The sequence below is a fragment of the Acomys russatus genome, chromosome 18, assembly GCF_903995435.1.
Source record: "Acomys russatus chromosome 18, mAcoRus1.1, whole genome shotgun sequence".
In the NCBI taxonomy this organism is placed as follows: Eukaryota; Metazoa; Chordata; class Mammalia; order Rodentia; family Muridae; genus Acomys; species Acomys russatus.
In genome coordinates, this window is record NC_067154.1 from 3,819,935 (window position 1) to 3,835,443 (window position 15,509).

The following is a 15,509-nucleotide window of genomic DNA, read 5'->3' on the forward strand; positions in this document are numbered from 1 at the left end:
GAGCACCCAACCCCAGCTCCTCTGCCCGTTCTTCATTCCTTGCTTGCCCCGCCAGGATCCAAGCTATGCAAGGATGGGACTCACACAAGTTCAAAACATAAGTCCACACAGCAGACATCCTCACTCCCCACCTACTCACGTTTTCTGCTGCAGTTGTTTGAACTGCTGGATGCAGAACCAGAGACTAGAGACTGCCTGCCAGCTGCACCCTCTTTCTGTGAACCTCCTTTTTTTTTTCGCCCCTTTGGTCCGAAGTATAGATAAACAGTTAACTGAATTGACCTTCTGAAAGTAAATAGAAGTGTCACTGTTGACCTTTTCTTCTTTCTCTTAGGTATAATATTGAGCCCAGTTTATATTGCCCGTTCTTCTCCCTCGGAGCTTGCATGGAAGGCCTGAACGTCTTATTTAACAAACTGTTGGGCATCACCTTATATGCAGAGCAGCCTGCAAAGGGAGAGGTGTGGTGTGAGGATGTCCGGAAGCTGGTAAGCCTCCTGGCTGGGGAAGCACCCAGGGGCCGTGTTAGTGAGTCCCCGGCAGTGTCTCCTGTGAGGTAATTTTATTCTGTTAGGGTGTCCCTTCCATAGAAAGCTCAAGCACCGCTCTGATTTAGGACCTTGCACATAGGACCTGAACATGGAACTACAGGGTCAGTTCTCCAAAACAAGTGCTGTCAAAAAGCCTGATTGCCATTTGCCTACTTTGAAATGGTCATGAATTCTAGTGGTTTAAAAAAAAGGCCATTGTTGTTCATCATATATTGGCAATGACCTGTCCCCCTGTAGCTCCCACTGTATTGCTCCCTTATTTGCAGGCTTTTTCATGTGTTTGCACTGGTCTTTGCATCAGACATTAATTGTATCCTGTGTCTGATTTATTTGACTTTGATGACAACTTTAAGCCTGGAGTTTTGCCTTTCTCTTATTAAGACCCACTTTACTTGGGATGTGAATATTTTACATTTTCCTCAGAAGGTTTTGTGGCTTTTTGGCCCTACATTATTTCATCCGCAAGGCTTCATGGGGCATTGCAATTTTCTCTTGCTTGCATGCTGCTGGGCTGTACTTTCTTCACTGTGTGCCCGGTCATGTCAGCTGCCTCACTACTCTTTGGCAGTGCTTTGAGCATGGGCAGGTATGAATCTGGTCAAGCTAGGAGAGCACACTGTCTGGGATGTTGTCTGCAGAACATCCTGGCCTGTTACCATCTTCCCGAGTGGTACAGGTTAGGGAAAAGTCAGGATGCAGTAAGAAGAAAAGCCAGGCACAGGCTGGAGGACAGATGCAGGTGGCAGCCCGGCCTTCTCCTCGATGCCTTGGCTATAGGTGCTTGCCGAGTGAGCGAGTGAGTGAATATACTTGCTTGAAAATTTAGAAAAGCAAATTATAATTACCAAATTGAGAAGAACAAGGCAAGATGAAGCCAAGTGACCCAATGGGGAAGAGAGCTGTGTTTTGTTGGTTCTGGATTCAAGGGCATGTATCAATTGCATAAGACAGGGAAGGAAAATAATTTTGCCATTAAAATCGTCAAGTCAGCTTTTCTTCCTAAGTCCTCTGGGTCCTTTTGAGAGAAGCGTTCTGTGAGGAGCTCGGGTTGGCGTACCTAGTGTAGAGGAGGGCAGGGAGGACTCAGGACCTCAAGGATGATATCTTCTCCTGACCACAGGATTCTCAAGTCAAATGCTCAAGAAGTGGAGCAAAATAGGTGAATATCTTGGAAAACTTGGGATGAAAAAAGTCACTAAAATGGCTGTGGCTCTGGCTGTGGGCATTTAGTACACAGGGCCTTGTGTTCTGCTTTTGGATGTTTTGATGGGGTCATTGACCCTTAACTTTGACCTTGTATTCTAGGCTGTTGTTCATGAATCCGAAGGGTTGCTGGGGTACATTTACTGTGATTTTTTCCAGCGAGCAAACAAGCCACATCAGGTAAGCCTTCCTTTACAAGCTGGCTTGTCTAGATGTGGCCAGCAGTTTATCTGTATGAATATGAACCTTATGTGACATTTTTATAGTTCCATTATATTTAAAGGCACCAAAGACTTTCTAAATATGTAAATTGAAGATAGGGGAGAATTTGAAAGTAATAAAGATCAGAAGAACTGCAGGGATCTATATTAACTACTCATATTTGCATATTAACTGAAGTAGTAATAATAATTGGGGACACTTAACAGGCTCTCATTTTGAGACCCAGCACATTTATATACTTACACCATTTAATGGTCACCTCAGCCTTTTGACTGAGGCTTTAACACAGTGAGGTCAGTGAAATTACACATTTGCCCAGGACACAGCTAGAGAGTCTTAGGCCCTGAGACCAAACATTGCGTCTAGAGCCCCAGTTCTCAACCCCTTTCCGTGACAGACAGTTGTCCTACTTAGCACGGTCAGCTGGACACAGCCTGCTTCATCTGTGGCATGCGTGTGAGGGATTGTCTTGATTGCTAATTGACATAGGAAGGCTCGGCCCACTGTGGGCGGTGCTGTTCCTAGCCAGGTGCTCCTGGGGTGTGTAATAAAGCAGGAGCAAGGAAGCTAGCGAGCAGTGTTACTCCAGAGCTGTTCTGCCTCGTTCCTGCCTGAGCTCCTGTCCTGACTTCCCTCGATGATAGACTATGACCTGGAGTGTAAGCCAAATAAATCCTTTCCTTCCCCAAGCTGCTGGGTCCGTAGAGGCTGTCCTGCCACCTGTTAGCTCACGGCGTGGGAAACACACAGACTTGCTTCTTTCCTTTTGCTGCGTGCTACATTTACACTCAAGTCACCTTTAGCATTTTTATGCAACTCAGTGGGGAACCATGACTTCAGGTTCAAAATTGTAACAGAAAAAGAAGTGGTGCCTGGCATTTAATCGTGATCTGCAGTTTCCAAAGTGTTTGAACAGACGGGAGCCTAGGAGGTGTGTAGCCTGGGACTTGACAGGAAGCAGTCTTCATTCTGTAGATGAGGCTGTGGCGGCAAATTGCTTTCCTTGGTGATTTGGCTAGCAAGAATCATAGTGGGCAGAGGACAGGCCAACAGCTCTGTGTCCCAGCTTCCCCCCCTTTCCTGAGTGTGGGTGGCAGTTTAAGGATCTCAGCCCTGGCCTCTGACAGTCAGCTGGGTTCAGATCTGAGCGGCAACACCTCCCATCCAGCTTGGATGCAGCACTTGACACTTTCAAGGCTTAGTTTTAGTTGTCTCTTCTGAACTGAGGGGCATCTGTGTCCTCATGTCATTTGAAGGAGCGACACTGCGCCTGCTCCAGACTCCGCTTAGACAGTCCAGGCCTTGGTTACCCAGGCACAAGGATGGCAGAGCGAAAGCCTCTCTGCTGACACATTCAGGGACATTACTGGTGGCTCTCAGCTCCTCAGTGCCTTTGTTCCCGCCCCTGGGTACACAGGCCACTGCATGGTTTTTGAGTAGCTGTATAAAATTCATCAATACATTTTAGTGGTTTAAAAATTAAAATTTTAGAAAAAAAGGAAGTAAAAAATATACAGGACAAAAAGAGTAAGCTAGAAGTCTGAACTCACGTATTTCTATAGAGTTTTCTGTCTAGACCTGTGCTCCAGCATGTCTAACCCTTTGTCTCCATATATGTATTTCCCACTCACAGGATTGCCACTTCACCATTCGCGGGGGCAGACTGAGGGAAGACGGAAGCTATCAGCTGCCCGTCGTCGTCCTCATGCTGAGTCTCCCTCACTCCTCCAGGGACGCCCCCACCTTACTAACTCCTGGGATGATGGAGAATCTCTTCCATGAGATGGGGCATGCCATGCATTCAATGCTCGGACGGGCCCGCTACCAACACGTGACTGGTAAGGACGGCTTGCTTCAGCAACCTTGGTCATTTCTAGTGTACACCTGGGCTCTCGAAGGCCTTTCACCTCACGACCTCATCCTGTTACTGCTGCACGTTAGGTCCTTTCATGCTGCTCTCTCCCGATGGGTGGAGTCTCCGTTGTCAGTCTTGAACTCGTGCCCACTTATGTTTTATGACAACGCAGGGAACGTAGAGCTCAGGGTATGAGAGAGGATAGGTCTGTGTCTCCTCAGTCCCGGACATAGTTACTGAGTGAAATGTTTCTTTTTTTTTATTAAAATAAGACTCCATGTATTTTGTCATAAAATAAAATAAATTGTTTCTTAAAAGTATGGTAACATATTTTTACTTGTACTCCTCCTATACAATATTGGAATTATGCTTTATGAATTTTTAATGATTCCTCATTACATTCAGGATTTTATTCTTAGCTTTCTTGTCGCTAAGGTTTTTTTGTTTTTGTTGTTTTTTTTGTTTTTTTTTTTTTTTTTTTGAGACAAGGTCTCTAGTAAACCAGGCTGGCCTTGAACTCACTGTCTAACTCAGGCTGGCCTTGAACTTGTGCTCTTCCTGTCCACCTCCCGGTATTGGGATTATAGGTGTGCACCACCGCTCCTGGCTCTACTTCATCTAACGTCCCCAGCTCACTACCATGAGTGATCAACATTTGACCACCTCCTGGTATGGTGTTGGCATCCATTGCTCATTAACTAACTCTGAACACACAGAACTTGGGCAAGGAAAAGCTGTTTGAAGAGCGTGGGTGGGTTGACTGGAGCAATATAGTGTCACCTGGAGGTTCTTAGAGATTTGTTACCTTAAGAAACTTTGAATTTAAAATATTGATTTTTCTTACCAAGGGTTGACTTTGTTACAAAGAGCAGTATGTAGCTTAACTAAAGTCCTTTGAAAACAAATGAAGGCTAAAAGCATTTGGTAATGGAATTCCGTGAATTAAATACAAATGCCTTATTGGTTGTAAGAGGGTTTTAATTTGTAATTCATGTCAAGCCAGCACAGCTGAAGACAAGCTGTGTGCAGAGGGTGTGAGCTGTCGCTTTGTAAGGTGTTTCAGCAGCTGTGCAAATATTTTGTTTCACTTCTGATATAAAGAAAAATATATAGGATTATAATAAACTTTTCTGCAAATATGCACAATAACTTTATAGAAGCAAAATATTGATTCAGTGAATTAAAGTTTATCATAGTTCATCAGAAGTACAAATAGAAGTTTGATTAAGCTGCATATCATACGGAAGACGAGCATGTTGATTTAACTCATACCTATTTTTTTCTCCCCATTTTAGGGACCAGGTGCCCCACTGACTTTGCTGAGGTTCCCTCTGTTCTGATGGAGTACTTTTCAAATGATTACCGAGTAATCAGCCAGTTTGCCAGGCATTATCAGACGGGTCAGGTAGGAATAACTAACACAGGCTAATCAGCCCTAGTCTAGACTTGAAGCACGGACCCAGGGCCACGAGTAGAAAGTCACAGACCTGACCCCGTGCAGCAGGTCTTAGTCACATCAAGTGGCCTCCGGGGGTACGTGTAGGGTAACATGCCTTTGAAACAGTGAATTCCTGTTGAGAGTTGGGTCTTATTCCTAAGCTGCTACCTGTGTGTGCGCGCAAATATCCCCAAACCTGGAAAAACTCAATCTGAACTAGCTCTGGCCACAGGCATTTTGGATAAGGGATTCTTACCCGTGTGACCTCATCGTGCGTTGGGTTGCCATGATTGGCTTTTATGGCCTACTGATTAACGGTGAGCGTTTTTGTGCGTATTTCTTTTGTTTTCTCAAACACCACCTCTCAAGTTGTCAAATCATATTCCCAGCACATGGTCATATGCTGAAAAATAGCTGCCTTTTATCTGGTGCCAAATAGTCTACTCTTTGTCCCTATGTTTATCCTGTAAGGAAAGCATTGTGTCTCTGCCCTGCCCTGCCCTGCACTGGGCCAGGCACTCAGGCTTGTCCCTATCCCAGAAGGAAGGCACTGTGTCTCTGCCCTGCCCTGCCCTGGGCCAGGCACTCGGGCTTGTCCCTATCCCAGAAGGAAGGCACTGTGTCTCTGCCCTGCCCTGCCCTGCACTGGGCCAGGCACTCAGGCTTGTCCCTATCCCAGAAGGAAGGCACTGTGTCTCTGCCCTGCCCTGCCCTGCCCTGGGCCAGGCACTCAGGCTTGTCTCACTGCAAAGAGCTTCGCTTCTGCACATTCGTTCTCTTTGCTTAAATTGTTTTCTTAGCAACTTTATTATCCAAATCTGAGAAGTCTGAAAATTCCTTGTGTGTATACGTGTTTGTGATACATTGCCATTTTAAACACTTCTAAATTAATATGAGAGTTATAGTTCAATAGTTTCCTATGTATAACTAATGATATGTTGCCGTTTAGTGACCCACATGTGTTTTGCTTTGGTTTTTTGTTGTCCTGTGGTCCTAGGGATCTAGCCCACAGCCTTGCACATGCTAGTCACGTGTTCTGCCACTGCGAGGCATCTCCACTCAGCCGTCCCATGTTCATTGGAAAAGACATGCTTGCCTTCTGGGAACAGCTTTCTATCACGTGTGCCTTGCTTTACATTGCTGTTTGCATCTCTGAGCCTCAGACTTTCACCTACTTCAGGGTGGGGGCAGAAATGTAAAAAAATATGTTAAGTGGAGGAATTAATCAAATTAGGAGAAAACAAAGGACTGAACTCCACCTTTATTTCCATCTCTTTCTATCTTCAGATGTGTAATGTGGCCTCGTTGTCTTTTGGGGGCTTGGCTCTATTTTTATCAACTCTGGAGCAGTAGATGTGTTTCTAGGTAGCCAGTCTGAGTGAGTCTTCATTATAGCCTATTTCACTTTTTAAATGGCAAAGTTAGGGCTGGAGAGATGGCTCAGAGGTTAAGAGCAATGGCTGTTCTTTCAAAGATCCTGAGTTCAATTTCCAGCAACCACATGATGGCTCACAACCATCTATGATGAGATCTGGTGCCCTCTTCTGGTATGCAGGTGTACATGCAGGCAGAACACTGAGTACATAATAAATAAATAATTTTTTTAATGACAAAGTTAAAGTAACTATGGTGTGGCCACACAAACCCCTACAAAAAGTCATGCAGCCTTCCATAGCTTCATGTTGGGGTTTGAGAGTGATAGGAATTTTGTAATTCCTTCCCATGTGAGGCCTGTGGAGTAGCGCCAGGTGCCCCATACCCAAGATCGCAGGGAAAGGCCAGCCCAAGCTGCCTAAGGGGCAGGGAGTCACTCAAGAGGGTAGTGAATACATGGGGTCTTGGGAAAGGCTTATAGGAAGGGGGCTCGCATCCAGCTCTCAGTAGCCCTATCCATTTTGTTAAAACATACTAACACTTATTAAGGGCATGTTAAGCGTGTGAAGTCCTCAGCCAGAATGTTCCTATTGAGTTTACGCTTCATGTCGGTCTCTAGTAAAAGAGAGGCATTGTCCCAAGGCTCCTGCCTTCAGTTCCTGAAGACAAGACAAGATAGCCCATTTTTGCTAGAAGGAAAAGCCTCCAAGAGGCCTGCAAAGTTCTCAAAAGGGCTTATGGAGAACTTTGGCGGTTGCCGGGGGCGGGGGGGCGTTGAGCAGGAATGGCCAGAGAATGGGAGGGAGGGAGGTGAAGGGCTCAGGTAAGCAAGAGTAACCTAGTGAGGGAGGAAGTAATGAAAGTTTTAGCAGGAGAGTGACGTTACTTTTCAGGGTCCTTGGCTTCAAGACATGTGATTATGATTGGGCAGGACTCTGAGGGCAGCAGTTGGCTCAGTGAGCCTTGCAGAGTCCTCAGGAACAGGCAGGGAGCGAGGCCATTTTGTATGAGCCGCCCCGGGAGCAGCCCCAGCTCATGTGTCTCCCTTCTGGGTACCTGTGCTTCTCTGAAAGCTGCTCCTGTTGGTGCTCCCTTCTCCACACAGACCTCAGCCCAGAGCACTCAGTTCCTACAGACAGTCTCCCAGCACTGCCACCCCAGTCCCTGGCTACCTGCTGGTACCTGCTGGGTACCTGGGTACCACTGATTCCCACTCAGCTCTGTGCTTCCCTGGATGTCGCCTTTCAAGTGTAGCCTGGTTTAGCCCTTACCAGTGAGAGCTGGAGGAGCTGCAGGCAGGCAGTGAGGGTGACCCTGATCACTACTTGCTGGGTATGGGTTGGCTGTGTGGCATGTATTTACTAGAAGAGAAGGCCCCCCCAAAAGGTCCAGAAAGTCTTCCCAAGGGCTTGTAGAGGACTTGGGTGGGTATTAAGAACAGCCAGAGGATGCTGAAGAAGAGGAAGAGAAGAACTAGTCAAGGAGACAGCTTTAGATAGTGGGGGTGGGGCAAAGGCACACATTCCATGTCAGAGAACTCCATAAGGCTCAAGTTTGAAAGAGAAGTTGCCAAGTTCTTACGTGTGTGTTGTGTGTGTGTGAGAGAGAGAGATAGACAGAGACAGACAGACAGACAGACAGACAGACAGAAAGGGGGCATTTCTTGGGATAAATTCACCATTTTTAAAGATGACCATCCATGTGAAGAACAGGCAAAGGAATAGCGAGGGGACAGAGCCAGTGAGGGCAGAAGAATATCCAGTAGAGGCATTCCCTCAGCAACAGAAGCCCTTTCAGGAGCTAAGCATGGTGTCAGTCTAGTACTTGGGAGGTGAAGGCAGGGGTGTTAGGAGTTCAAGGCCAACCTAGAGACTCTATCTCAAAAAAAAAAAAAAAAAAAAAAAGAGCCCCCCCCCTTAAATAGTTGCAAAATCCCTCAACAGCAGTAGGCCCCAGTACACTCCAAGACATGCCCCAGGGAAGCATTAAGCTGCTTTGAATTAATTTCACACCCAGACTCAGAAGTCATGTCCAGTGCCCTTCAGGACTTGCAGACACAGTCTAAGGAATTTAAAATAATTTGGTGATTTCACGGAGAACACAAGCGTGCCCACAGGCTAGAGACACATAAATGCTCTAAGATCCTCAGAGGGCACGCCTCTTCTTGTCCTAATTAAGACACCCAGTGGCTTCATCTCTCCCTGCTCCCTTCATTTTAAGGGTTGTTCTAGCCTTAGGAATATGGAGGTAATTACTAAAATCTAAGTCTATAAATAAATGACAGGCGAGCTCAGGGCAGTGTCTTCATGTCTAATTTCCTGTCCGGTTGCTCTCAGGGAAGAATTTATTCCCCTATACGAGGCAGACTCTGTCAGGAATTTACTAACTGGCTAGAGTGCAGCCAGTGATCCTTTAAGTTGGAAGAATGAGAAACTGGCTTTTATGATTCACAGGTGCTGAACACAGGTCAGGTGACAGTGTCTCCACAAACTCATCACCCCTAGACCACATGGGGGACTAGTGGTGCTGAGGCCCTGGCTGTGATAGTGCCCCTCTCTGCTCATTGGTCCAGCCTTTGGTACTTTCCAGTTTGATTGAGCACAGCGTCACTGCTTCCCCAGGCATGCTCTTCACCTGCAAAGCCTTTCTAACAGACAGCATTCCCTGCCTCGAAAAGTGCAGCCCTTTGTTGTTTACCCATATGTATTTAATGGCAGATTGTGTTTTACTACCCCCAAAACCACATAAGAACACCAGGCAGTCTTCATAATTACTGGGTTCTTAGGCTCCTACACCCAGCACTAAAAAATTGAAGTATCTCTGGGCTTGGTAACTGACCTTTGACCTTCCCCAAAGTACCTCCCTAGTAAGTGAGGTGCGACCAGAGTTTTCCTCTTTTTTTTCTCTCATTTCCCTTGGTTACTGATTTCTAAATGGCAGGATCACTCTGTTCCTGCCCAGGGATTGTTATCTTTTCACATCAGGCTTTAGGTAAAAATTTTAAAATGAAGGGCTAGAGAGATGGCTCAGAGGTTAAAAGCACTGGCTGCTCTTCCCGAGGACCTGGGTTCAACTCCCAGCACCCATATACATGACAGCTCATAAATATCTGTAACTCCAGTTCCAGGGAATCTGATGCCCTCAAACAGATATACATATAGGCAAAACACAGATGCACATATAATAAGTAAATAAAAAATTGAAAAATGAGCCCAAGAGTATGGTAGTGGTTAAGGTTAGGGTTTCCTTTGTTCTACGGTTCTGTCCCTACTCTTTCAGAATACATTTTTAACTCAGTTGAAGTAGCCAAGTGCTTAGGTAGACCAGATAGCTTCTGTGCACTCTGCCCATGTCCAATAGTAACCTCCTCTGTCTCCAGTTTTTTTAGTTTGTAACTTATATTAGCATTGACACTCAAATAGCTTTACTTGGAGCAGGGCAGTTCCCCTTTCTCTGGTGACCTGTCACCTAAGGGACAGTCAGTGCAGTGTGCTCTGTCTTGCCTTAAGTTGTCCTGGTAACAGTTCATCACAGTCCTCTGCTACTGTGGTTTTATGATAAGCTTCATACCAGAGGATTGAGCAGGAACCAGCAGGACGAACAGCCACACTTCTTCAGAGGCCCTCCCCCACCCCACCACCCCCATCCCCACCCCGACCCTGGGCTCTGGCATTTATTCTTTCTCCAGAGTCCTCAGAATTACACTATCCGCAGCTGGCCAAGATCATGCCCTTGCTAGTGCTCGAGATAATCATAGTTAGTAGCTGTGGATAAACTTAAGCAGCTCCATATTGCACACCTGGGATTAAAACAAAAACATTTACATAACAAAACTGGGTTTTTAAAGAAACCAAAACTCTCACTATAGAGGATATTTTATAAAATGAGCTGGTGAGTTGGTGTGTGTTCCTTCTTTTTCTGTTTGCTACAAGTGGTTTTTTTTTTTTTTTTTTTTTAATAGAACTATAGTCATCTGTTTCATAAAGCTTTGTCAGGGCTCACTTGGGATTTACTTTGTGGGAAGATCTTTAGTGAGCGGTTCTTTAGTGTCACTGGGCTCCTTGGACTGCACTTTTCTTCTTAAAGAGCTTTGCTAAGTTGTAATTTTCTAGAAATTTAACCCAAGTTCTTAAGTTTATTGGCATAGTTATTTATAGTATTCTTTTATCTTTCATTTTCAGCTTCATCTATAATTATATTGCTTTCTACTCAGTATTGTTTTTCCCATTTTTTTCTTTACTATCTGGCAGGTGTTTGTCTGTTTTATTAGTATTTCAAAGAGCAAATGCTGAGTCTTCTATTTGGTTTGAGTTCACTGATATTTTTTGCTTTGTTATGATTCATTTCTTCCTTTCTTGTTCCATCCACTTCCCTGATTATTATTTCTCTTCCTCCTCCTCCTCCTCCTTCTTCTTCTTAAAAAAATAGGGTCTCATCACATAGCCTTCATTGGACTTTGAACTCACTATGTAGACCAGGCTGGCCTTAAACTCATTGAGACCAACCTGCCTGTCTCCCAAGTGCTGGTGTTAAAGGCATGTGCCGTCATGCTCAGCTTCCCTGATTTTGTAAGACGACATTTAGCTAATTGTTTAAACTTATGTAATATACCCATTTAGATTTGAAGGCCATCTGCTTAAAATTTCACAGTACATTGCCTCAGCTAGATTGTATAGTTTTAGTATAAAATAGTACTGATATTGTCAATTTCCCTTGTGATTTTGCTTCTGCCCCAGGATCCTTTAGAAATGTAGCCAAATTTTGCTTTGTTTGTTTGTTTGAGGCAGAATCTCCTGGAAGTCAGTGTTTAGCTCAAGGTAGCCTTGAACTCATGGCTTTCCTCACCAGGCCTAGCAGTCTAAAACTCACATGCAGTTCTTCTTGCTTTACTCTCTATAGCTGACTTAGTGGGCTGCCTGGTGTTGACTCTTCATGGTTTGTTAGGATTCACTGTTGGCAATAGTCCGTCCATCTGTGCTGGAGCAGATGGTATGTTTCGTGAGTGTCATGTCTGGGATTTAGCTCTCTTGAGTCTGCAGGTCTGTGATGGACAGCTAGCTTCTTCTCTAACGAAGGCTGTTAGGAAATGGAGGTCTTGGTGGGGAGGTGGCAGGCAGCGTGCCCGGGGTTTCCTGTGTCTTTGCTGCCTGCACTTGAATACTATTTCACTAATGTATAAAAGCACCATTCATCAAACTTGCCATGCTCATTTGATTTTTAAACAAAGACATTTAGAATTTGAAAAATAATGTATCCAAAACTTCAAATATTATATTAGTCAAACTTAGTAATGTATGCACACTGTAAAGCATGGTGATAATGGACCACATTTTAGAAAGATGCAAAGGATCTTGTTATATATGAAATTTATCATCATCGTCGTCGTCGTCGTCGTCGTCGTCATCATCATCATCGTCGTCGTCATCATCGTCATCATCATCATCATCATCATCATCATCATCATCATCATCGTCATCTACTGTTTCCGGGTAGGGAAGTATGGAGCAGGATCAAGGTCTTTCCCCAGATGCTATTATGTTGTGGTCTTTACTTTCTTTGGGCTTCATAAAGCTGGTAATTATCACCCTGATAATTCATATTTAGACCAAAGCCTCAGCCCGTTACTGCCGTGGCAGGGAACATGGCGTCTTGAGTGCAGGCATGATGCTGGAGGAGCCGAGAGTTCTACATCTGCGTCCACAGACAGCAGAAGGACACTGGTGCCGCACTGGGTGTAGCTTGAGCACGAGGGCCCTCAAAGCCCACTCTCACAGTAGCACCTTCTTCCAGCGTGACCACAGGCACGCCGACAGGGCCACACCTCCTAATAGGTGTGCGTCAAACACATGAGCCTCTGGTGGCCATTCCTGTTCAGACCACCACAGCTACTCTTGGGGGATGGCTATGCCCTGCAGCAAGTCTTTGCTCCTGAAGCCAGGGTGTCTGGGAATGTAGAGCAGGGGGACAAGAGTGAATCTGCTGGTGACCTGAACCTGCTCCGGCTGCCATATCTCCCACCCTGGAGGGGGTTGCCACTCCTGAAAGTCAGTGAGTGAGCACCAGGTCACAGCAAGGGGCAGAGCTCCCTGCATTCTAACACTATACAGTTGAATGGGTGGATGAAAAGTTAGGCTGCATGTAGCAACCTAACACATTTAAAAATATTTTTATTAAAGTTTTGAAAATTTTATACATGCATGCAATGTATTTTGGTTAATATTCACACACACCCTCCTCTCCCAGGCCCCTCAGGCCACCATCGACTAGCTAACACACTTTCCCAAATAACATACATGACTTTGGAGTGGTGCACAAGGCACTATCTATAAAACATTTAGAATTGAAAAATTTTTAAAGATTTGTTTGTTATAAATACAGTGTTCTGTCTGCACACTGAGAAAAGGGCACCAGATCTCATTATAGATGGTCCTGAGCCACCATGTCATTGCTGGGAATTGAACTCAAAACCTGTGGAAGAGCAGACAGTGCTCTTAGCCCTTGAGCCATCTCTCTAGCTCTAGAATTGAAATTTTTGTTACATTTTTAAGATTTGGTGTGTGCATGTGTACGTGCGTATGCAGAGGCCGAGGCCGAGGCCAGTCGCTCTCTCCTTCCGCTGTGCTCCCAGGGGTGCACTTCAGGGTATCAGATTTGGCAGCAGGTGCTTCTACTGCATAGCCGTCTTGCTGGCCCTAGAATTTAACTTTTTGCTATTTTTGTCTTTTCTTTTGGTTTTCCAAAAGAAGTGGAAAATATACTCCTTATCTCAGATTAAAATATGTGCCAAGTAGAGATTTATAGTTGTTGAGCTGGAATGTTGGAATTACATGTTTGAGCATCAGAATTTTCTGGGTGGTTAGAAATTAAAATGCTTTAAATACTGTAGATTTTTAGTTTTAAAACAAGCTTATTGAGTTCTGGCCAACTGCACTTTAGTTAAGTACATTCCTATTTCTGCAAGTTCACAAAGTGTGGTGAGTTCTCTGAGAAGATAACGCACTCCACAGGCCGTGCTCCGTCCAGGGCAGGTTTTGCTTTCAGAGCTGTTTGTCTGTCTTGATGGCAGCTTCAGCCTTCAGGCCTTGCTGGAGTCTTCCAGGAAGGGGTCTGGTCACTCATGGTGCTCCCGGGGTTTCCCTCATTCTCGCCTAATGGGTTGCTTAGAGATAAATTAATTGTAAAAACTGTAGGAATTAGGAGAAACATGTTTTTATGTGCCTACCTACCTTCAATTCTGGCCTCATTTTATTTACTGACATTTTTCCATATTCTCACCTTTGCTACCATTCATTATATGCTAATTGTGTACTTGAATACATAATTGTAATCACTGTGTTTTATATTACCACTACTAACACTTTTGGGTTAGTTCTCCCCAAAAGTACTTATTAGGACATTAATTAAAAACAAAACAAAAACAAAACCTTGCATGGGAATGGCTTTGCCATTGGGGAGCAGGATGCTCCGTATCTTTGCCTCCATGTGATACAGTTAGGATTATGATATTTAAGGGCAGAAGATGATGTTTTACCTCATATTTTAAAGAAAAAAAATATGTAATCCTTTAAAAAGACCCAACAAGGCAACATTTCTTCAGAGTTTAACAGAGTTTTACAGTGGTAGAAAGATTCTGCTCATATCACCACCAAATACGGAAGGACATGGCCTTGTGTACGGCAGAGGCCAGGTCTGGGGGCTTGCTAAGCAGGAGGGATTCGAGACATTCTAGCTAACCAGACTACGGAATGTCCAGTGAAGATGGACCTTGGTGGGCAGGCACCACTTGGGGGATGGTGCTGATAAGGGGTCTTGAGGATGGCGGAATCTGGCTACATTGTCTGCTGGTTTGGAAATTGGTTATATCCCAAATGTTTGTTTGCTGGAAGTTTGGTCCCCAGTGTAGCTGTGTTGGGGTGATGGAACCTTCATGCTACCACCCTGGAAGAAATGAGGTGGCTCCAGAGGAACACTGACTAATTCCTGTGGCAGGTTATTAAAGAGGTCAGGCCTTTGCCCTGTCTCTCCATGTGGTCTCTTCTGCCTGTCTCTCCATGTGGTCTCTTCTGCCTGTCTCTCCATGTGATCTCTTCTGCCTGTCTCTCCACGTGATCTCTTCTGCCTGTCTCTCCACGTGATCTCTTCTGCCTGTCTCTCCACGTGATCTCTTCTGCCTGTCTCTCCACGTGATCTCTTCTGCCTGTCTCTCCACGTGATCTCTTCTGCCTGTCTCTCCATGTGGTCTCTTCTGCCTGTCTCTCCACGTGATCTCTTCTGCCTGTCTCTCCACGTGGTCTCTTCTGCCTGTCTCTCAACGTGATCTCTTCTGCCTGTCTCTCCATGTGGTCTCTTCTGCCTGTCTCTCCATGTGGTCTCTTCTGCCTGTCTCTCCATGTGGTCTCTTCTGCCTGTCTCTCCATGTGGTCTCTTCTGCCTGTCTCTCCATGTGGTCTCTTCTGCCTGTCTCTCCATGTGATCTCTTCTGCCTGTCTCTCCATGTGGTCTCTTCTGCCTGTCTCTCCATGTGGTCTCTTCTGCCTGTCTCTCCACGTGATCTCTTCTCTCTGTCTCTCCACGTGATCTCTTCTCTCTGTCTCTCCACGTGATCTCTTCTCTCTGTCTCTCCACGTGATCTCTTCTCTCTGTCTCTCCACGTGATCTCTTCTGCCTGTCTCTCCACGTGATCTCTTCTGCCTGTCTCTCCATGTGATCTCTTCTGCCTGTCTTTCCACGTGATCTCTTCTGCTTGTCTCTCCATGTGATCTCTTCTGCCTGTCTCTCCACGTGATCTCTTCTGCCTGTCTCTCCATGTGATCTCTTCTGCCTGTCTCTCCATGTGATCTCTTCTGCCTGTCTCTCCATGTGATCT

The 15,509-nt window shown here is 45.3% G+C and overlaps 1 protein-coding gene across 1 annotated transcript in view; it reads left to right on the top strand.

Moving 5' to 3' along the window:
* The window catches only part of Mipep (mitochondrial intermediate peptidase), a 125,882-nt gene that overhangs the window by 38,823 nt on the left and 71,550 nt on the right, over window positions 1-15,509 (top strand). The window contains exons 11-14 of the mRNA XM_051160657.1: window positions 335-488; window positions 1,857-1,934; window positions 3,610-3,814; window positions 5,127-5,236. Coding sequence (XP_051016614.1) covers window positions 335-488; window positions 1,857-1,934; window positions 3,610-3,814; window positions 5,127-5,236 — 547 coding nt within the window. The remainder of the gene's footprint in view (window positions 1-334; window positions 489-1,856; window positions 1,935-3,609; window positions 3,815-5,126; window positions 5,237-15,509) is intronic.